This window comes from Amyelois transitella, chromosome 17 (assembly GCF_032362555.1).
Source record: "Amyelois transitella isolate CPQ chromosome 17, ilAmyTran1.1, whole genome shotgun sequence".
In the NCBI taxonomy this organism is placed as follows: Eukaryota; Metazoa; Arthropoda; class Insecta; order Lepidoptera; family Pyralidae; genus Amyelois; species Amyelois transitella.
The window spans coordinates 793364-818540 of NC_083520.1; the positions used below are offsets into that span (position 1 = coordinate 793364).

The following is a 25177-nucleotide window of genomic DNA, read 5'->3' on the forward strand; positions in this document are numbered from 1 at the left end:
GAAAACGCGATAAACAAATAGTGCTTGTTTTATAATATAGTACAGTATAGTACAATACAGTACAGTACAGTGATAGTAAAGTATAGTACAGTACAGAACAAAACAGAACAGTACAGTATAGTTCAATACAGTACAGTACAGTATAGTACAGTACAGTATAGTACAGTACAGTATAGTACAGTACAGTACAGTATAGTACAGTACAGTATAGTACAGTACAGTATAGCACAGTACAGTACAGTATAGTACAGTACAGTACAGTACAGTACAGCACAGTACAGTACAGTACAGTACAGCACAGTACAGTACAGTACTGGGAGACACACTCACCTATGTGGTGAGCGCGGGCTGCGCGTGGTCGGGCGGCGCGGCGAGCGGCGGCGCGGGCAGCGGCGCGGCGTACTCCACCACCTCCTGGTAGATGAGCTGCTTCCACTGCTCCACCGTGTGCTCGCGCTCGTCCACCGAGTGGTCGTACGACGCGGGCGCCGGCTGCAACCACGGCATCGCGGGTTTGTATAAAAAAATTGAATTTGAATAACTAAAGGGTGGGACCCTTATCACTGAGGGGTATGAGAAATAGATGTTGGCCGATTCTCAGGCTGATTTTAGTCTTACGCTGACGGCACGCGCACCGTCAGCGCTGTTGGCCGAGATATATGAACTACTAGGAAGCATTATTGAATGACACGTAGCTACGTCACAAATTCTCCTGCAACGGCTGTCTGCTCTATCAGTGGTAATACACTCCGCATTTTGGTCGTCGGCTGTACAGTAAGGCGGTTAGTATGATACTGAAACGAACCACGCTGAGCCTCAGCGCTGAGAAACTACGCGCTGAGCTATGAGCGCTGACGGTGAGCGTGAGACTAAAATCAGCCTTAGACCTACTCAATATGCTCACAATATTTCATGAGAATCGGTCAAGCCGTTTCGGGAGGAATACGGGAACGAATATTGTGCCACGAGAATTTATATATAAGATAAACGACATCCCTGTCGCCAATGGAGTCCTGACACTTCACAAGTGTATAAATTAACCCCAAGAAAGTCCAAAAAGCTCCCGACACCCTCCAGAAGTGGAGACTGTCGGTGACCGTGGCTAAAACGCAGGCCCTCGTCCCTAGACACACCCCCTATGTCAGTGAGTCAGTGAGTCAATCAGTCAGTGAGGCTCACCGCGTTGACTTCCCCCTCGTCGTACCACACGTTGATGTAGGAGTGCAGCAGCGCCTCGTCCACGGAGATGCGGCGCTCGGGGTCGATGACCAGCATGCGCGAGAGCAGGTCGCGGGCCTGCGACGCCTGTCGCATACATACATACATAAAATCATCATAATTCCCGGAGGGGTAGGCAGAGACTACCTCTTTCCAAGCTCGACGGTTTCGGGTACTCTTGACCTGACCCTTTACCACGACGTCCTTAATTTGACATATATATAGATATATATAAATTACTAATTAACATACATTATATAAAATTAAGGACGTCCTGGCAAAAGGTCAGGTCAAGTGTACCCGAAACATAGATATAGACGTGATTATGAATGAAAATTTGACGGCCTCTGTGGCGCAGCGGTAGTACGCTTGTCTGTGACACCGGTGGTTCCGGGTTCGAATCCCGGCCTGATGTGAAAAGAACTTTTTCTGATTGGCCTGGGTCTTGGATGTTTATCTGTAGGTATAAGTATTTATTATAAAATATAGTATCGTTGAGTTAGTATCTCGTAACACAAGTCTCGAACTTACTTCGAGGCTGACTCAATCTGTGTAATTTGTCAAAAAAAAAAAATTTACTAAAACTTTACATACCCATTTTATTATTTAAGGTCGTTAACATATTCAATTTTATTCTTGAAATTTGGCTAATTCTAAAAGGACGTTACTATGCAATGACGTCATCTGTATGAACTTATCTAGTTTTAAACGTTTGCCAACGTTGTCAGTCTTGAAAAAACAAACCAACTTGACGTTATTGAGACTTCATTGACACTGACAGTGCTTTGTACACAAAAATATCCTATGAAATGTTACTTATTTCGTTTTTGTTACGTTGTTTCAAAATGTCGGTAAAAAACGTCATTAAGCATTATTGTTTTCAAAATTTAGTACTTCAAGTCACATAACAATGAATACAAAAATGAAAAATTTACAAAAAGAGTTTATGTTTACGCTTGTCTAATGCTAGCGAATTATATTTTCCCAGACAGTTGACAATTAAGAGACTGTCAGTTGATGAATTGAAGCTAGCAGCAGAAGATTACGAATTAAGATATGTAACTAACTTCTCTTCGTCATAAAGATAACGTCACAGCTCTGATAGTGGATTTTATTATTTTTCTCAAAATGAAATCGATACGAACAACTTATTACAACAATAACATATAACATTAACAATTAGGTATATTTTATTTTTGATCTAGAATAGTATAATAAAAATACTTAATTTTGTTCATTAAGACACTTTTTTACCGCATCAGGAAGATGTGTTAAAATAAGTACTTATTGCTTCCCTTCCTCACAATTCGATCCTTCTCCCATTAGATACTTCTCACTTCCCCCCCCCCATGTGATAACTCCATAATCGGATACTTCACTCCCTCCCCTAATTGAACATCCCCACATCATTTAGGCACTACTCCTCGGCACTGACCCAGAGCCTGCCCCCCCCCCCTTTCCACCCTACACACACACACACACAGGTTGCAGGCGCGCCATTCTTCTCCCCCCTCCCCCATTAGATACTTCTCAATTCCCCTCCACTTGACTCCTCCTATCTCTCTCCTCTCTTAACTCAACAATTGGATACTTCTCTCGCTCCCCCCCAATTCAGCATCCCCACATCATTTAAGCACTACTCCTGGGCACTGACCCAGAGCCTGTTCCCTCCCCTCCCCCCACACAATTGGACACCCGAGCAGGGCGTGACGGCATATTGAAGAGCCGCAATGATGAGGCTCCTCCCCAATTCAGCATTCCCACACCATTTAAGCACTACTCCTGGGCACTAACCCAGAGCCTGTCCCCCCACAATTGGACACATTGAAGACCAGATCAGACGAGGCACCGACCTTGAGCCTGTTGTGCTCGTTGCTGTCGCTGGGGAACAGCAGGTCGGGGAACAGCCGCTCGAAGGAGTAGCCGGCGTACCGCGGCCGGTTCTCCACGTAGTTGCGCACGGTCGGCTGCAGGCGCGCCATGAACGCGGCGGACGGGGTGCCCAGTTGTTCTGAAATTTAATTTATTATCTTATTCATAGTATAAAACAAATTATATAAATATTATAAAGATTTTGATGAAGATTCACACTTTATAATAGGTATATAGTGATTAGAAAATCATCACATACAGTGTATTGATTAAGGTGACGCGCATAAGGCGGTCTTATTTCATAATGCAGTTCTCAGATTGTCTTTTGCGCGACAGTTCGACCAGAACTTGCTGGAGTCGACCGATCAGATGTCCAGGGTGTCTGTAGCCGGCGTCACCTGGTCACGGAACATTACCTATGATCTTGTTCCACTGGTCGATGTGGTCCGTGCCCGGGAACAGAACGCCGCCCCGTATCATCTCGCCCATGATACAGCCCACCGACCAGATGTCCACGTTCTCCGTGTAGCCCATGCCCAGGATCACCTGACGGAAGACATAGGAGAATCATGAACATGGGTTCTGTCAACTACATTACCTAATGACAGAGTCAATGGAGAATTATTATATAAAGAAGGGTTTTGTCAACTACATAACCTAATCCAAACCGTTAACGTTATTCAAGTGACCTCAGTGAACTCATTTTGACAAAATGTGTAAGAATTACAAGTTTTTGTTTTGTTTCATCCATTCATCAAATATGTATATGGCATTTTATGAAATAATCTATTATCCTATTCTTTGTTCTATTTGTGCCGTGTAGTTCCCGGCACTAATACAAAAAAGAAAAGGACCACTCCATCTATCTCCCATGGACGTCGTAAAAGGCGACTAAGGGGTAGGCTTATAAACTTGGGATTCTTGTTTTAGGCGATGGACTAGCAACCTGTCACTATTTGAATCTCAATTCTATCTTAAAGCCAAATAGCTGAACGTGACCTATCAGTCTTTACAAGACTGTTGGCTCTGTCTACCCCGCAAGGGCTATAGACGTCGCTTTGCCATGGATGTAGTAAAAGGCGAATAAGGGACCGCGTGACCACGCACGGAGTCATCATGAAGGTGGTGCCGGGATGTTCAGAGCGTCTCATCGCCACATAGCTCAACTTACGCGCCGCGGGCACTGACCTCTGGCGCGCGGTAGTACCGCGTGACCACGTACGGAGTCATCATGAAGGTGGTGCCGGGATGTTCAGAGCGTCTCACCGCCACACAGCTCAACTTACGCGCCGCTGGTACTGACCTCTGGCGCGCGGTAGTACCGCGTGACCACGTACGGAGTCATCATGAAGGTGGTGCCGGGATGTTCAGAGCGTCTCACCGCCACACAGCTCAACTTACGCGCCGCGGGTACTGACCTCTGGCGCGCGGTAGTACCGCGTGACCACGTACGGAGTCATCATGAAGGTGGTGCCGGGATGTTCAGAGCGTCTCATCGCCACATAGCTCAACTTACGCGCCGCGGGCACTGACCTCTGGCGCGCGGTAGTACCGCGTGACCACGCACGGAGTCATCATGAAGGTGGTGCCGGGATGTTCACAGCGTCTCATCGCCACATAGCTCAACTTACGCGCCGCGGGCACTGACCTCTGGCGCGCGGTAGTACCGCGTGACCACGTACGGAGTCATCATGAAGGTGGTGCCGGCGGTGCGCGCCAGCCCGAAGTCCAGGATCTTCAGCGTGCAGTCGCTCTTCACCACGATGTTGGACGGCTTCAGATCCTGAATGCAAATCAATATCCTTTATAAACATATCAGTCTTCAATATCACGTGACCAGACCAAACGTTTTGACAATTATTAAGCGATATGAGGTATCCTATAATAATGAATAAAAATTGTCGTTTATAAACATTTCAGTCTTCAATATCACGTGACTAGAGCAAACGTTTTGACAATTATTAAGCGATATGAGGTATCCTATAATAATGAATAAAAATTGTCGTTTATAAACATTTCAGTCTTCAATATCACGTGACTAGACCAAGCGTTTTGACAATTATTAAGCGATATGAGGTATCCTATAATAATGAATAAAAATTGTCGTTTATAAACATTTCAGTCTTCAATATCACGTGACCAGACCAAACGTTTTGACAATTATTAAGCGATATGAGGTATCCTATAATAATGAATAAAAATTGTCGTTTATAAACATTTCAGTCTTCAATATCACGTGACTAGACCAAGCGTTTTGACAATTATTAAGCGATATGAGGTATCCTATAATAATGAATAAAAATTGTCGTTTATAAACATTTCAGTCTTCAATATCACGTGACTAGACCAAGCGTTTTGACAATTATTAAGCGATATGAGGTATCCTATAATAATGAATAAAAATTGTCGTTTATAAACATTTCAGTCTTCAATATCACGTGACTAGACCAAGCGTTTTGACAATTATTAAGCGCAAACGTTTTGACAATTATTAAGCGATATGAGGTATCCTATAATAATGAATAAAAATTTTGAATTTGAATTTGTTCAAAATCAAAGATAATTGGTACTCTCTCTTCATAGAAAACATATATACGAACAATGTAAATCACACGGAAGAGACGGGGCATCGCAGTCTTATGTAAGATTTGACAATTATTAAGCGATATGAAGTATCCTATGATAATGAATAAAAAATTTGAAACTTTGTAAGTATGTAAATGTGCACACCCTGTGTATGATCCCAGCTAAATGCAAATGTTTGATGCCGCACAGCATCTGATAAAGCAGGTAGCTCATCCTCTCGTGGTCCAGGTCCATCTGGATCACCTGGCAGAGGTTCGCGTCCATCAGCTCCATCACCAGGTACACGTCCTGGAACTCCTCCAGGCTGCGCTGCGGCGTGAACGCGTTCAGGAGACCGATTATCTAGAGGAATGAAGGAATGGGAGCTATGAAATCTCATCTAGTGCAAAAGTATGTATGCTGATATGAGTGCCGTGTGGTTCCCGGCACCAATACAAAAAAGAATTGGACCACTCCATCTCTTTCCCGTGGATGTCGTAAAATGCGACTAAGGGGTAGGCTTATAAACTTGTGATTCTTCTTTAAGGCGACAGACTAGCAATCTGTCACTATTTGAATCTCAATTCTATCATTAAGCCGAATAGCTGAACGTGGCCTGCCAGTCTTTTTAAGTCTATTGGCTCTGTCTTACCCGCAAGGGATAAAGACGTTATTATATGTAAGTATACAATGACCATATTGAACCAATAAAATGTGAGTTTGGATCATCGAAAAAGTTAAAACTCGAATCCGTTTTGTTGTAAAACTCCAACATTATCCAACAAACTGTCCTAAAAGCATATTGACACGGGTGCGGGTAAAACGGATTACGTGTAAAAGACAATTACCAGAGTTGACATCTCTCACAAAAATCCGCAAATAGATCTTTTGTACTTGTTATTTTGTAATACTTAAATTGTTTTGTTACTATATTATTACTTGTTTATACATTATTTATGTTTATGCATTATTTTTTATATTATATATTATACCTACTAATATTATAAAGCTTCTGGCTCGAGCTTGGCACAGGAACCTCGTAATTAATTGTAGTTTAATTTGAACTTAAATCAAAATTTCAGTACACTCTGTACATAAATCTTTTTAAAATTGGCAATCCATAAAATATATATATATATTTTTTTTCTTTTTTCAATATTAAATCTCATAAATATATAAATCTCCCGTGAACAATGTATTCTCCCGTCCACATTCTATTCTAAGTATAATTTAATATTGTGAAGTTGACGTTGTTGAAGAAAATGCTGCAGTGCAGTTTGTTACCGCTTCTTCTGCACTGACGCCTTGGAAGCGGCAGTAAACTTAGTTTTTAAGTAATTCATTTGACGTCAACCAAGTTGTTAAACCATACGACAATTATTAAGCGATATAATAATATCCTATAATAATGAATAAAAAATTTTGAATTTTGAAAAAGTTTGTTTGTTCGTGACAGTTTTAGGACAGTACGGTACTCTGAAGCTTCTTCTACCTCCTGGCTTCAGTCCCAGTTGCATCCTCACCACTCTGGAGAGGAGCCTTGTATACCTTTCAAGTACCAATACATACATACACATAATCATGTCTATATCCCTTGCGGAGTAGACAGAGCCAACAGTCTCGAAAAGTCTGAAAGGCCACGTTCTGCTATTTGGCTTAATGATAGAATTGAGATTCAAATAGTGACAGGTTGCTAGCCCATCGCCTAAAAGAATCTCAAGTTTATAAGCCTATCCCTTAATCGCCTTTTACGACATCCATGGGAAAGAGACGAAGTGGTCCTATTCTATTGGTGCCGGGAACCACACGGCACTTCAAGTACCAATACTCTGAACCTACAAGACCTCTTATTTAATATGTCAATGTCAATAACTTTTAAAAAAATGCTCACATTTTTGTGGTTCACCAGCTTCATGAGTTTGAACTCGCGGTATGCGCGCTTGGCGTGCGTCACGTTCTGAAACGGCCTGGACAGTTTCTTAATGGCCACATTCTGCTGTGTCACCGTGTCGTACGCCGCACTGTAACATACAAAAAGTATATAGAATAGAATAGATTAATTTTCAAAATTCGATACAAGGTATCACTTTTTGACGTCACATTACTTAATACTTATGCCGCACTGTAACGTAAAAAAAGAATAGTAGAATAGAATAGTATAGATTAATTTTCAAAATTCGATACAAGGTATCACTTTTTGACGTCACATTACTTAAATCTAATTATAACTGCTACCGCTTCCAAAGCGCATGTGTAGAAGAAGCGGCGGAACAAATAACACTGCAACAGTATATGTATTGTAACTTCAGTTTATTTGTTTTAAATAAATAAAAACCCTATAGGTACAATGTTAGCTAGGAGTATAAAACTAATTAGCTAGCATTATTGATGGACTTTTGGCCTTGGAAAAGTTCGACACCATAATTTTTCATCCTTGCGCGTGCAGCATTCATTTACCAACAAAATTATGACATTTTTACTAATAGTTCAAAAATAAAACGTACTATCCGTCGTCCATTGAAAAAAAAAAAACTCGTCGAACCGTTAATATGGCCGAGGACAGCCGAATAACTGTCAAACTTACTACGTATTAAAATTATATAATAAAAGTGCAATGCAATAACGAGCCACAAAATTACATTCAAAAACAAATGCACACATAACAAGCCATTCATAATAAAATAATGCAAAATATGTAATATCATTGCAAAGCTGATTCAAATTAATGTTTTATTGCAATGAGATTAGTGCAGCCGTGGTGCAATCAGATAGCGTGAAATTTATTGTTAACTAGCTGTGCCCGCGACTTCGTCCGCGTGGAATAGTCATTTTGGGCATCATTGAAGCCCTTAAGCTGGAATAATTTACCCCGTTTTTTTTTCACATTTTCCATTATTTCCTAATAGTTGCAGCGTCATTATAAATAACTTAAAGCCTTCCTCGATAAATAGTCTACTAAACACAAAAAGAATTTTTCAATTCGAGCCAGTAGTTCCTGAGATTAGCGCGTTCAAACAAATAAACAAACAAACTCTTCAGCTTTATATTATTAGTATAGATTCTAAAAGGTGACGTGTGGTTTTCGGCACTTCATTTATTTATGTACATTCATTTGTGTATATACATAAGACAAATAAACAAAATAACAGAGCAAACACACGAACGTAGGAAGCTCTACCGACTCGAGTAAGCTCTTAAATTTAATACGACGTACGTATACATACATAAAATCACGCCTCTTTCCCGGAGGGGTAGGCAGAGACCACCTCTTTCCACTTCCTTCGCTTCATCTACATCACTCTCTTTACCAGGATGTCCTTAATTTGATAAGACGTACGTATGTACTTAGTAAGTAGGTATGTAATGGATACTATCTACGAAGGTCGTATAGACACTGGCCTTCGTGTATCACGTTCAATACAGAGCCCATTTAACTATCAGTTAAGGAGAAATATCTATTTACAAGCTGAAACAACAAAGCATGTTCCAGTTTCATGATTGGCACATCATTGAGTGGTTACATACAATGGGGGGGCCAAAACAATATACGAGGAACATAACATAACATATAATCACGTCTATATCCCTTGCGGGGCAGACAGGGCCAATAGTTATCAAAACACTGAAAGGAGATGCTCAGCTGCTTGGAATTAATGACAGAATTGAGATTCAAATAGTGACAGGTTGCCAGCCCATCGCCTTAAAGAAGAATCTCAAGTTTATAAGCTTCGTCGCCTTTAACGACATCCATGGGAAAGAGATGGAGTGGTCCTATTCTTTTTTCTATTGGTGCCGGGAACCACACGGTCACCAACCTTTGAATTTATTACTTATTTATACTGTAGTGATTCGCTTACCCACCGGCTTTTTTAGCTCTCAGACACAAACGCTCACTGTACCTTACATCATGAACTGCTGTCTAAAATTATATCATGGTGGTGTGTGTGCTAGAGACGACATAATACTTCCTTCTCATTCACTCTTATCCATATGCACATATACGAAATGAAAAACAAAAATTAAGGTACAAAATTGGTTGATAAGTTTACCTGTTTTATATTTGTGTTTGTCATACATACATACATACATAAAATCACGCCTCCCTCTTTCCACTTGCCACGATCTCTGCATACTTCTTTCGCTTCGTCCACATTCATAACTCTCTTCATACAAGCTCGGCGGTTTCGGGTACTTTTGACCTGACCCTTTACCAGGACGTCCTTAATTTGATCAAGATACGTTCGTCTAGGTCTTCCCACTCCGACCTTTCCCTCCACACTCTCCTTGTATATCTGCTTAGTCAACCTGCTTTCATTCATCCTCTCCACATGACCGAACCATCTTAACATACCCTTTTCTATTCCTGTAACTACATCTTCTTTCACATCACAACATTCCCTTATCACGCTGTTCCTTATCCTGTCACTCAAATTCACACCCATCATACTCCTTAACGCTCTCATTTCCACTGCATTTATTCTGCTTTCATGCTTCTTTTGCCATACCCAACTTTCACTCCCATACATTAATGTCGGGACCAACACGCCCCTGTGCACAGCCAGTCGAGCCTTTTTGGATAGTTTCTGACTGCTCATAAAGGCATGCAAAGCTCCATTCACCATGTTCCCCGCGTTCACTCTCCTTTCAATATCACTATCATACTTGCCATCTGATGTAAACTTTGATCCTAGATATACAAACTCTTTCACTTGCTCCACTTTTTCTCCTCCAATCAAAATATTACATGCTGTCATTTCTTTCTCCATTTCAAAAACCAGTGTTTTAGTTTTACTTACGTTCACTTTCATTCCTTTCTCTTTTAAAGCTTCATGCATACAGTTTACCATCTCCTGTAACTCCTCCGCTGATGACGCCAGTATAACCTGATCGTCGGCATAGAGCAGACATTTGACGAGTAACTCATTCATCCTTAATCCACTTTTAGACTCTTTCAAATCTGTCAAACAGCTATCCATAAATAGGTTGAACAGCCACGGTGACGCAACACATCCTTGCCTAACGCCTTTCTCAATCTTAAACCACTCAGTGTGCGCTCCGTTTATCCTGACACAAGCACTCGAATCCTCATATAAGGATTTCAGTGCTCGTATTAAGAGACTGCTCACCCCATGCATAGAAAGTGCTGACCACAATTCATTCCTCTCAACTCTGTCATAGGCCTTTTCCAGATCTACGAATGTGCAATAGACTTTTTGTCTCTTGGCCAAAAACTTTTCGGCTATGCACCGCAAGGAAAAGACCTGATCAGTACATCCCATTCCCTTTCGAAATCCCGCTTGAGCAGTGTTTGTCATTAAGAAAGATATTTGATAATTTTTGTATTGTAATTATTAAATCCCATCTAATATTATAAATGTGAAAGTTAGTAGTTATCTAATGAAATTCTTGAAATTTTTCATTAATATAATTGAGAGTTTGGAGAAAGACATAGAGAACTTTTCATCCCGGTAAAATAAAGCTCCCGGGGGGATTATTTTGGAGATATTTGCGAATAACCTAATTTTTTTTGTAGTTGGCGTATCATTCGCGTGGGCGACAACCCAGATGATTCTTCTTCATACTCCTGGCTTTAGTCCCGGTTGCATCCTCACCACTCTCGAGAGGAGCTCGGGGTATGCCTTTGACCATGGACCCTGGATTGGGCGAGTCAGGTTTTTACACGAAGCGACTCCCTTTTGACCTCCGCAACCTTTGCAGGTAAACCTAACCCGTATTGAATCGATCATGGTTACACATCCAGTTGCCTGAATGTGCAGGTTTCCTCACGAAGTTTTACGCTCAACGTGAGAGCAACGGTTAGTCTTCAAACTAATGTACATAACTTGGATAATAGTCATTGGTACATGGCCGTTGTGGGATCCAAATCGAACCTGTGCCCTTTGCGTCACATGCATTTCAGCCAGGCATCTTTACCGACTCGACCACCAACGCTCTGAGCATCCACCAGCTTGTATTAAGGTACAGGAAGAGAAGAAGTATGAGTTGTATCGTTAGGAAAGTAATCTTGAACGGGCTAATTGAGGTGTTAGTATATTTTCTTGTTATATTAGTTACGTTTTTGTGTGATGTTAAGTTGTGCTAAGGTTAATCAATTTATTTGGCGGTGCAGTGAGGTACATAGAAATCTGTCCCTGTTTTTAAAATAATGTAAGGCTGTTCACAATATTTGATAAGAGATATATCTTTATTTTCGTCTTCCGTATTGATACGAGTCCGATTGAAAGACATTTTGAGATGGGTTCTGTAAATATTATGTCATACATTTTAATGGTGTAATTTGAAGATTTATATATTATTATGTGACACTTCATATCACTTAATAATTGTCATATCTTTTGGTTTCACAACATTTAAGTCAAATATGGTTTGTCGTAATTCTATATGAATAATTACGCGAAACTATGTTTATTGCAAAATCGTTATGCACGTGTATAAAGTGAGTTATGAATGTGGATAAAGCGAAAGAAGTATGCAGGGATCGTGGCAAGTGGAAAGATGTAGTCTCTGCCTACCCCTCCAGGCCGCCAAGTGATATTATGTATATTTGTTAGTTACGCCGTTATTAAAAATGGGACATTATAAAAAATGGTCTTACCCATTTAATGTACCAAAAAAAAAGGGACAGATTTCTACAGCTCCTTCGCCCGCCACCAGACTACTTACCACACCACACCCTGGACTCCAGAATCCAGGAATTTGAGTTGGGCGTACCTCACTGGCACGGTGAAGACAGAGTCACCGGCGCTCACCGAGTAAAACTGTTCCATTTCGACCATTAGGTATCTTACAGCATCAGCTAGGAACAGAGATCACGGTCATCCACCTCGCTATGGTGCTGGTTTGGTTGAGGTCGGTGAGGAGCCCGGGGTCCGATTGTGTTCCATGTGTATAGGTAAATAATGCCGTGTGGTTTCCGGCACGTTAGAATAGAACCGTTCAATATCTTTTTCAAGGATATCGTAAAACAGGATTAAGGGAATTTTAAACTTGAGAATCCTTTTGTAGACGATGGACTAGCAACCAGACACTATTTGAATCTCAATTCCATTATAAAGCCTTACAGCTGAACGTGGCCATTCAGTCTTTTTAAGACTCTGTCTACCACGCAAGAGATATGGACGTGACTATATGTATGTTATGTGTAAATTACACGTTCAGTTGCCTCAGTAATTTCTTTTTTCTATTACAATATAAGCTAGGAAAATAAATTAATCATGAGTAACACATCACAGAATAATTCTATATGTGTAGGCGAAACTGACCATATTTGCCAGATGGCTTGGCCTATCATTAAGCCAAATAGCTGAACGTAACCTTTCAGTCTTTTCAAGACTATTGGCTCTGTCTACCCCGCAAGACATATAGACGTGACCATATGTATGTATGTATGTCTACAACGAAGTCGTTCATTAATTTATAAGGTTTAAAGAATTTATTCTCATAAAAAGATTACAATTAATCCACTAACATATTGGCCTAAAATATTGGCTGTTCAATGTATTACTCAGTATGTATAAGGTGTTTTTATGTTTACTTACTCGTTTTTAGATAGGTGTAGTAATAATATTTAATGGCATGTTTTATTATAGTAAAAACGAGATGTGAAAGCAGAGAATGAAATACTGAGGAAGAGAAGAATTCGCAGAAGACAAGAGATCGCAGAATATTGTTAAGACAATATATACCTACTTAAACAGGAATTATGTTTTAATAGGCTGACTATGTACCAACTGTACAAAACTAAAATTTTGCGCAGCGGTAGTGCGCTTGTCTGGCCAGGACATGGTGAGAAACAAACTTTTTCTAATTTATTTGTCTATATAAGTATTTATAATAAAATATAGAAGCTTTGAGTTAACATCTCATTAATACTCATAACTCAGTCTGTGTAATTTTCCCCGTATATATTTATTTATATATTTATTGAAATAAATAAGTGACGTAAAATAAAGAAACAACTCCATAGAAATAAAATAATGGAACGTTACGTGCGCTTTTAATACCTGTAGTATATATAAAAAGTATCATTTAATTATTGTGTGAAAGCATAGTACTGAGCTAAAAATAACAACATTGAAAACAGGAAACACCAGCATTCATTAAAATTAAAATTGAACAAGCAAATAAAGCGAGTGCGCATAGAGAGGCGAAATAATGAATACTGCAAAGGAAAACAAAAATCCAAAGCTGGCAACACTGCAGAAAGAAGAGCTCTTTCATTTGTATAATGTAAATGTATAAACTGTACAGCTATACAGGGTGATTGGTAAATCGGGTTGCATATTAAATTTTAATGTGTCAAAAACAAAAGAAAAAGAAATGCTGTATAATTTTATGTTCCACTCAAAAACTTTCCTATTAAAAGTTCGCACAAACTATTTTTTTCAGACACTGTGTATAAACAGTTTAAGTTGTAAATTTAATGAAATATTTAAAGAATTTAATTAAATTAACAAATCGAATTGAATAAAATACATGATTAAATGAACAAAACCGCTTGAAAACCAGTCACCCTGAATATGTATGCGTTGAATCTTTAAAAGGGCAAAAGTTAGTTTAGACAATTTTGAAGTCCATTCAATGGCTTTTGTATAAGAAATTGACATTTTGAATCGTTTAGTGTGGTTGTTGTGTTAAAACAAAATATAGTTTGTTTGAGTGTAGATACTGTTGGAAAAATTAATGAGCTGATTTGAAAAAGACACAATTATCCTTCATACTTAAACTTATAAAAATGATCCAATCGTTAAAGATAGGACTCCATGCAAGGAGGTTCCTATCCACTTAAAACCATGCCTTAATAGTAAAATCACACAAAAAACAAACTACATTAAATAAACTATAATAACACTCCACATGTAAGCTTCTGAACACGCTCAATAGAACCGGAATAATAATTTCCGATTTGTTGAGCTTAGGGTAAAAATACAAGTGAATCATGTGAGCTTCAAGCTCAAAAACCAACATACTAGATATTAACACCTAAAACCCATTATAATAAGGCTCATTTCTCTCTGTAACCTTCACCTTGGCTGCAGAACTGTCCACCTCCAAAAGTCTTAGGAATAGAGTAGTGTAACAGAAATTAATCTGCCCCTTTGGTGATGAACGCTTACATGGCATACTCGACAGACGTATAATGTCTCTTTTTCAATCATTTCCAAAAATTAAAAAGACAAAAAGAGAGAATTATATTAGGCTGAAAACAATGCTCGTACGACCATCAGCGCTGGCCGTCAGTCGGCGTAGCTATGACCTATGTCAATGCAAAATATGCCGTGTGGTTCCCTGAGGAATAGGACCACTCCATCTTTTTCCCATGGCTGTCGCTAAAGGCGACAAGGGGTAGGCTTATTAACTTCGGATTCTTCTTATAGACGATGGGCTAGCGACGTGTCACTATTTGAATATCATTAGGCCAAACAGTCTTTTCAGGACTGCTCTGCTTAGTCATTAAGGTGATAAAAGACGTGCATATATATAAATATATATATAATATGTATATATATATATATATGGACTGCTCTGCTTACTCATTAAGGGGCTAAATGCGTGAATATATATAAGAACATATATAATATATAAGAACATTCACCAAACAATCCCCTGGGCGCCCGAGCCGATCGGCTTGAGGTTCTGGTAACGCTTGAGGATTGTGAACCTCGTGTCTCCGACTTCGACGGTATAGAAGTGTGGGTGTCGCGGCGGGGCCGACATGGCGGTGGCTGGAGGCGCCGCGTGGGGCATCGACCACCCCTGCCTGAGAACAAGGATTGATTGGGTTATAATGTGTGATGTGATCAGTGATAATGTGCCGTGTGGTTCCCCCGGCACATATATAAAAAGAATAGGATCGCTCCAACACACTTACCCATGGATGTCGTAAAAGGCGACTAAGGGAAAGGCTTACAAACTTGGGATTGTTTTTTTTTTTTTTTTGGGAATGGTCTAGCAACCTGTCACTATTTGAATTTCAATTCTATCATTAAGCCAAACAGCTGAATCTGGCTTATCAGTATTTTCAACTAACACAAAAACAACAAGCTCTGTCTACCCCGCAAGGGATATAGACGTGACTATATTAAATGAATGTGATCAACTGGTCCGCATAGTATTTAACCATTCCCCCGAAATAGTACGCAAATCATTCATCAATAGCTTAGACATATTAGATAAACCTGCCCACATACTAACACTCATTAACAAAGCCGTCATTCTTAACAAACCCCCTCCGACCCTTAACTGCTTGGCTTATAGGCCCGCAAGTTATTTAAATATTGTTTATTATGCCGTGTGGTTCCCGGCACCATTACAAAAAAGAATAGGACCAATCCATCTCATTCCCACGGATGTCGTAAAAGGCGACTAGGGGATGGGTTTATAAACTTGGGATTCCTATTTTAGGCGATGGGCTAGCAACCTGTCACTGTTTGAATCTCAATTCTATCACTAAGCCAAACAGCTGAGCGTGGCCTATCAGTCTTTTCAAGACTGGTGGCTCTGCCTACCCCGCTAGGGATATAGACGTGATCGTATGTATGTTTAAAACAGACTTACTTTACAAAAATATCCTTGCAAGAGGTGTTTCTCTATCCATATACCTCCGAGGAGAGCCGCGGTCTATCACAGTTCAGCTGAGTTCAACTTACACGAAGTCACGTCACGTCTGTGGACAAAAAAAATAATTTAAATTTTTTATCTCTGGAAATTCCCAGGGGTGCGATGCTTCGGGCATCAATCTACTATTTGTTTACATACATACATAAAATCACATCATTCCACTTGCCATGATCTCTGCGTACTTCCTTCGCTTCATTCACATTCATAACTCTCTTCATGAAAGTTCGGCGGTTTCGGGTACTCTTGACCTGGCGCTTTGCCAGGATGTCTTTGATTAGTACAATATACTATTAGTATATACAGAACTAATTTCGGTCCTTTTTAAACATTACAAAAACAAAATACAAATTAATAAATATAAGTACAAAAAAAATGCCAATTGTGTATCGATAGAGTAATTGACCATAAAAAAATCAATACCAATGCCAAAACACTAATGGTACATTTTATATCTTACAAATAAAATTAAATCTTACAAAATTTATAATACATCCTACAAAATTGAATTTGAAAATAACTGTAAGTTTAAAAAATTGCGTTGTATTTATCAAACTCCGTGCTTTGAAGATGTATGAAGAGAACTTATACGGCAAATAAAGATATTACCCAGCATTTTTTTTCTAAAAAAAGAAATAAACAAAAACCAACAGACATCCGACGTACAAGCTGAGCTCGTTCCTGTCCACTTAGCGAGACGAGGTACAAGTCTATATAATTAATTTAATTCAATTCCGTCTCGGAGTCAAGATGGCCTCTCCACCATACTGTTTGCGCTGGACGCTAGAGTGTTTGCTTATTTCTGCGATATCATAGCTTGTTTGCAGTTGTAATTACTTATAGACAACGAATCCCAGCCTCTGAGATCCTGCAGTGTAGTTTGTTCCGCCGCTTCTTCTACACATGCGCTTTGGAAGCGGTAGTAGTTATAATTAGATTTAAGTGATGTGACGTCAATAAGTGATACCTTGTATCCAATTTTGAAAATAAATCTATTCTATTCTATTCTGAATCATCCGAGGGTGCAACTGGGAATACGCAAAGATGAGAGAAATTATTATTATATCTCATTTTTTCCTTTTCTCCTCAGATGAGGGTAAATTTTCTTCTAACGCGGCGGGTCGTGACCAAGCGATAGAAGCAGAAGATAGATAGAAGAGGTTACCTAAATAGAAAAGTTAGATGAAATGTTAGATGAAGTTAAAAAAAATATTATTATTATTAAGGTATAAAACTTTATGCTCTTGAGCAAATGCCGAGCTTTGGATATAGAACGGAGAGGTAAACAAGTTAATGTAAGACATTCTTTACAAGATAAGTCAGCCATAATGAAATTCAGATCCATAGAATAACTACATCAGCCTGTATTAGGACTATATTTACAAATTTTACGATCGATTTACGACGGATAGCGAGCTACTTACCCTTGCCTTTGGACTACTACAGGTCTTAGTAGTAGCAGAGTTAAGTAGCTCGCTATAATCTGGCGGCCACTTGCTGGATCTCGTGTTTATAGCTAAACCCACGACCCTCTTCAAATTTGTAAATATTGTTGTAATAGAGATTGATGTAGCTATTCTATGGATTTTTATATTATCTCTCATCTCTATTACCTGCGACGTTTTATTTTAAAATCTACAATATAGTTATCCGATATGCAAAGATAATTTTTATTTCAAGCAAACTACATGCTTTAAAAATAACATACATACATATAATCACGTCTATATCCCCTGCGGGGTAGACAGAGCCGACAGCCATGAAAAGACTTAAGAAATAGGGGAAGACCGAAAACGAGATGGATGGACAGCGTGCTCATACTATCCTTGCATGAGTAGAAGTGACCAGTGCGATAGCACGTGACAGAAGTAATTAGAAAAAACTAACATACCGTGTAAGTAAGAGGGAAAAGGTGTAGAAAGTATAGTTGCAAAGTGATTTATTCCTACAGAAGATAGAAAGAGAGAAGAGTAGAGAAATAATCAAATTTAAAATACTATATTATTGAACATAAAATAAAAATATTTGACAATAAAAAAAATGTGGTTCCCGGCACCAATAGGTACAAAAAATAATAGAACCACTACATCTCTTTCGCATGGATGTCGTAAAAGGCGACTAAGGGATAGGCTTACAAACTTGGGATTCTTTTTGAGGCGATTGGCTAACAACCTGTCACTATTTGAATCTCAATTCTATCATTATGCCAAATAGCTGAACGTGGCCATTCAGTATTTTCAAGATTGTTGGCTCTGTCTACTGCGCAAGGGATATAGACGTGACCATATGTATGTATGCATGTTAAAATAATTTTATCTGACACTTTTACCTAACTAACCACACCATGGCAACCGTTGCTTTGGCGTACAAGCACTACAAAAGGGAATGCCAAAAAATTGTAATTACACTTGTTTTGGATTTAATTTCCACCCACTCAGACAGTATAATTAAGTTGATACGATTCGAGCCCGTTTCAAGATGGCCTCCTCACTATTGTTTGACGCTTGGCACTCGAGTGTCAGCGTGCTTATACAACCGGGTTTGAATAGTTTGTTTTATTTAAAATAACAGTCTTAACTTGTTAAGGGATATGATTATACTGAAGAGTGCCGTGTGGTTCACGGCAGCAATAGAAAGAAGAATAGGACCACTCCCTTTCTCTTTCCCTTGGATGTCGTAGAAGGCGACTAAGGGATAGGCTCTTAATCTTGGGTATTCTTTTTTTGGGCGACGGGCAAGCAACCTGTCACTTTTTGAATCTCAATTAGATCATCAAGCCAAAAAGTTGAACGTGGCCTATCAGTATTTTCAAGACTGTTGGCTCTGTCTACCCCGCAAGGGTATATAGACGTGATTATATGAATGATCGAATGAATGTATATATGATCCGATCCATTCACTGCAGTGGTAACTTTGTTAGTCCTCAACATGAGTATTCTTTCTTTCTTTTCGTTGCCTGCATCTCTTCGCATGGACGTCGTAAAAGGCGACCAAGGGATAGGCTTACAAACTTTGGATTCTTTTTTAGGCGATGGGCTAGCAACCTGTCACTATTTGAATCTCAATTCTATCATTTAGCCAAAAAGCTGAACGTGGCCATTCAGTCTTTTTAAGACTGTGTTGGCTCTGTCTACCCAACAAGGGATATAGACGTGATTATGTGTATGTATGTATGTATTTGCGTTTCGCGCAGTCGAAAAAGTGTGTCAAGAAATGAACTCGGGCGGGCGGGCATGCGCACTAGGCACTCTGCTTACTATTGTGTTACAGTGTGTATTGTAAAAAACGGGTCGAGAGCATACATATATTGTGAGTCCTATACTTGTACTTTAACGCATCTACATACATACATACATACGTATAATCACGTCTATATCCCTTGCGGGGTAGACAGAGCCAACAGTCTTGAAAAGACTGATAGGCCACGTTCAGCTGTTTGGCTTTAACGCATCTACATATTCTATATCCAAATTCTAACAAAAAAAAATATTCATTATTATTGGACGCTTCATATCACTTAATTATTGTCATATCTTTTGGTTTCACAACATTGGTTGCCGTCAAAGAAATTACTTAAAACTATGTTTACTGCCGCTTCTAAAGCGTCAGTGCCGAAGAAGCGGGTAACAAACTGCACTGCAGCATTTTCTTCAACAACGTCAACTTCACAACTATCCAAACTTGGAATAGAAATGTGGACGAGAGAATACATTCAGTCAGAAAAGTATCGGGAATGGATTATTTATTTATGGTTCCAAATTCAAATTTTTGTTTTTTTTGTTGTTGTTAGATTGGCACAACTGTTTTCCATTTTGGCGCGGAGTTTGAGTTGCATCTGTTGTTTACATTAAATACAGTGCTATTTTTAGTTATATCATATCTAGTGTGTGTTGCTAATTTCATAATGGATAAAAACATCGAACAAAGAGTTTGTCTTAAATTTTGCATTGCCAATGGAATATCGTGTTCGGAGTCACTGAAAATGTTACAGAAGGCTTACGGTGAATCGACTTTATCAAAAACTCGTGTTTATGAGTGGTACAAAGCGTTCAAAAGCGGTCGAGATGTGATGGAAGATTTGCCTCGCTCTGGTAGGCCATCAACGTCTGCAACTGAAGTTAACATCGCAAAAGTGAAGGAAATAGTGACTGAAAATCCTCATTCAACTTTGAGAGAGATAGCCACCGAACTTTCTGTATCTCACGAGTCGATCCGTACCATTTTAACTAATAATTTGGGTATGAAACATGTTGCCGCTCGGCTAGTCCCAAAAGACCTGAATTTTTTTCAAAAACTCAATCGCATGAGAGTCGCTGAGGACATGCTAGAACGAGTCAATTCCGACCCAACATTCATGAAACGCATTGTTACTGGTGACGAGACGTGGGTTTACGAGTTTGACATGCAAACTAGTCAACAAGCTTCGGAGTAGCGCCTTCCAACTGAACCGAAACCGAAAAAACCACGCCAAAGTCGTTCAAAAGTCAAAGTCATGTTGACTGTTTTCTTTGACTATCGCGGTGTTGTGCACTCGGAATTCTTGCCGGAAGGTCAAACGGTAAATAAGGAATATTATTTGAGTGTTATGCGGCGTTTAAGAGAGCAAATCCGACGAAAAAGGCCAGATTTGTGGAAAGAAAATTCTTGGATTTTGCACCATGATAATGCACCTTCGCACAAGGCCATCATTGTGAACGAATTTTTAACCAAACACTCAACAAATACCATCGAGCAACCACCATATTCACCAGATATGGCTCCAGCCGACTTTTTTCTTTTTCCTAAACTCAAATTACCACTTCGTGGCACCCGTTTTCAATCGGTAGAAGACATAAAAGAGAATTCGCGGCGAGAACTGACCTCAATTCCGGAAACAGCGTTTAAAAAATGTTTTGATGATTGGATTATTCGTTGGCGTAAGTGTATCGTTTCTAAAGGAGCATATTATGAAGGTGATAAAATAAATTTGGATGAATAACAAACAGTTTGTGTATTATTGATCTTTTCCTGCTACTTTCTTGACAGAGTAGTACATTGTTCAGATTAATTGATTTATATGAGTTTTCAATAATCTATCATTGAGCCAAACAGCTGAACGCGTGGCCTATCAGTCTTATCAAGACTGTTGACTCTGTCTACCCCGCATCGGATATAGACGTGATTATATATGTGTCCCGGGTAAGTAGAACGTAAACCCCGAGTTCGCACTTGACACAATATAACATGCGGAGCGGACCCTTCAGATGCGGGTCAAATGCATGCGCATAGCATAGCTATTGAAGTTACAAGCTACATTCTTGAAATTTTGTGTAATATTACGACTCTTGAGAAGGACATAGAGCACTCTTCACCCCGATTAAATAGTATAATTGCCACGGGGTTTGCTCAAATCCTGTATTTATCCTACTACTATTATAAAGGCGAAAGTTTGTATGGATGTTTGTTACTCTTTCACGCAAAAACTACTGAACCGATTACCATGAAATTTGGTATGTAGGTAGCTGAAGACCCAGAATAACACATAGGCTTTTTATCCCTTTATATCACTTTTTATCCCAGAGTTCCCGCGGGATTGATAGGGTTTCCATGCGGACGAAGTCGCGGGCGGCCTCTAGTTATTATATATATTCGCGGGTGGTGGTGGCGCTAAATGCGCGCGTGCGGGTGAAAGCTAGAATACCATAATATTTAGAGAATTCTTTGTTTAAATTTCAAAATTAAGGAACCAAATGCGTAGGTGTAAACCACAGATTAAAAAATAAAAAAGTAAAATTACTCGCTCGCTTCGCGGAACCGCTAAAATATTACATTCCAAAAATACGAGCACATTTCCACGTTTGACCCTTGACCTTTGGCAATAAGGGCGTTGTGTGTTCCGAATAAAAATAATGATTACTGAATAAATAAACGAGTCTGCTCGACATTGAAGAAAAAAGAAAAACTATTTTACATACATACACTAGCGACCCGCCTCAGCTTCGCACGGGTAGCATTTATTATAAATATACCTTATATTCCCTACTTATGATACCTAGTTATAAACTATCCTGGGAAAACCCTCTTTCCAACATTTGACGGCCTCTGTGGCGCAGCGGTAGTGCGCTTGTCTGTGACATGGGAGGTCCCGGGTTCGAATCCCGGTGAGGGCATGATGAGAAACGAACTTCCTCTAATTGGCTTGGGTCTTGGATGTTTATCTATATAAGTATTTGTTATAAAATATAGTATCGTTGAGTTAGTATCTCGTAACACAAGTTTCGAACTTACTACGAGGCTAACTCGATCTGTGTAATTTATCCCGTATATATTAATTTAATTTATTTAAAAACAGAAACAAAATCCGTTTTCGAAACCTTGTGGGCTTTCATTCTTTTCGTGACTGGCTTTTGGCTCTGTCTACCCCGTAAGGGAAAATAACCTTTAAAGCAGCCGATGCAGTGGTGTCATGGCTCCGGCTTGAAGGCCGGGGCAAACGTCCTTTTTATAGGACCCCACGCAAATATATCTAGTGTGCCGATAGCTTCTAAATATACAGGCGTAGTGGATAAACTTAGTAACTGGTTTAAGGACGTGACCCGAGTATGCTGCATTACGTAAACTTCAGATTTGATGTCCCAGAATAATGTTAAATAGTAATTACACAAAGGATTTGTTTTTTTGCTTGTAATATTGTAAGTACTACATACGAAAGAACACAAAAATACCTACAGTAAATTTGTAAGTCAAAATATACAAAGCTATAAATGAACAAAATATATATTTGAATTTCAGACTGGTATATGATCAGGCATAGAGGTTTACATGCGAGCAAAGTGATTTGAAAGAAGAACAGTGATGTTTAACAATAATAAAAAAAATGGGGCATAAAATACATTTTTTGTATTCATTTAAGTAGGGCAACGATATCAATAAGGTATTTTTAGAGATGTTCAAAGCAGTAAAAAGTAATATATAGAAGTATATGTACATATACTAGCTGTGCCCGCGACATCGAATACTTATTTTGGGCATCATTGAAGCCCTCAAGGATGAATAATTTACCCCGTTTTTTTTTTCACATTTTCCACTTTATAATATTAGTATAGATATGTGAAGTTAATATGAAAGTGTTCGCGAGGTCATCCGCGGCGAACGACTAGTTATTTAATCAACATTAATTTGATCTCTAGTGATTCCTAAAATAGAATAGCTATTACAAGATTCATCCTAAACGATAAGAGAGAAACCTAATCCGATAAATGTATCTCATTTATAATGCAATGATACTCGTACGCATCTAAATATAGAGAGCCATATTCTTCAGATAATCCCGGTTATATCCTCAACCATTCAACCTTGATGCTGAATTGAATGAGTCAGGCTTTTAGATCTGACTTCTGCAACCATTTTTTGCAGAAGAACCTAACCCATGCCTTGCCGTGTGATTTCCGGCCCTTTAGGATAGAACCACTCCATATCTTTCCCGTGGGTGTCGTAAAAGACAATTGAGGGATAGGCTTATAAACTAGTGATTTCACTTGTAGACGACGAGCTAGCAACCTGTCACTATTTGAATCTCAAATCCATACATATTGCAAAATTTATTTAAAGTATAAACCGCATGGCAAGATATTAACGTCACATGCCATCAGCCAATCACAGCGCGAATCCTACGCCACCAGCCAATAGCAGCGAAGAATCCAAATCGCGCAAGCAAAGAGTTACTACTGTAATCCCCTTAAACCATCTGACATTACACTTATGCCATCTGACATTAGACTCTAATCAAAATTAAATCTGAAATGAAACCGGGAAACTTCATAAATCTGTTATAATTTTATTCATGGAAAATGTAAATTAACCGGTTAGTGTTAGTTTGCCGGCATTCCGCATCTGTCCTGGCTTTAGTTAAAAATATTACCGTTTTTAGAGTACCGCAATGTCAGAGGAAAACCCTTCAGAATAAAAATATTTTCGCCAAGACATTTTTTCTAGGAACGCGTAAATGTAAGTCTCATGCTTCTTTCTCCTGGTGTTTATTCTTCAAATTTTTTGCACATTTCTCTGCATCTGCTCTCTTAACTGAATGTGCAGGTTTCCTCACTTAAGATCTTATCTGCATCTGTGTAACATTGCTATAATTAGGCCTACAGGTAAGTCACGTACATATATATTCCTAATACCGCATCACTTAATGCGTTATCACTTAATGCCGTGTGGTTCCCGGCAAAAATAGAAAAAAGAATAGGACCACTCCATCTCTTCCCCACGGATGTCGTAAAAGGCGACTAAGGAATAGGTTTTAATACTTAAGATTCTTCTTAGGCGATGGGCTAGCAACATGTCACTATTTGAATCTCAATTCTATCATAAAGCCTAACAGCCAAATCGTGGCCTATCAGTCTTTTCAAGATTGTTTGCTCTGTCTACCCCGCGAGGGATAAATACGTAACTATATGTATGTATGTATGTTTATTTATTTATTCATTTAAATGCATTTATATTTTATTGCATGCATTTTTTTTATGTTAAATGCCTTAAGGATCAAGAACGCAGTGTGATACAAGTCAGATTCCCCAGCAAACTCCCAAGCACGACTAGTCTTTTACCGTATTTATTTCTACCACTGCTGTAGCGTAGCACTGTAAACTAATATACATTCCGTTTGCGTTAATGTATGCCTCCCGGCCGCGCCCAGGGAAATGATTGCGGAATGCAGGCGGCTGCGGCGTCCGCCTGAATTTTACATCTCGCGCGGGAATCTGACGCTTGATCAGTAGTTACTGTCGGCCCGTGTTCGTGTAGTCTTAATTGCTAATACATACATACATATGGTCACGTCTATATCCCTTGCGGGGTAGACAGAGCCAACAGTCTTGAAAAGACTGGCTGGCCACGTTCAGCT

The 25177-nt window shown here is 39.3% G+C and overlaps 1 protein-coding gene across 2 annotated transcripts in view; it reads right to left on the bottom strand.

The window, feature by feature from the left end:
- The window catches only part of LOC106134651 (stress-activated protein kinase JNK), a 109005-nt gene that overhangs the window by 5109 nt on the left and 78719 nt on the right, over positions 1-25177 (bottom strand). For both annotated transcript variants that reach the window (XM_060948826.1, XM_060948827.1), the window contains 9 exons: positions 16234-16342; positions 15272-15436; positions 7547-7676; positions 5821-6018; positions 4739-4873; positions 3507-3636; positions 3072-3229; positions 1180-1305; positions 331-492 (listed from right to left, as the gene is read on the bottom strand). In XM_060948826.1, the coding sequence (XP_060804809.1) occupies positions 331-492; positions 1180-1305; positions 3072-3229; positions 3507-3636; positions 4739-4873; positions 5821-6018; positions 7547-7676; positions 15272-15423 (1191 nt within the window). In that variant the 5' untranslated portion in view covers positions 15424-15436; positions 16234-16342. The remainder of the gene's footprint in view (positions 1-330; positions 493-1179; positions 1306-3071; positions 3230-3506; positions 3637-4738; positions 4874-5820; positions 6019-7546; positions 7677-15271; positions 15437-16233; positions 16343-25177) is intronic.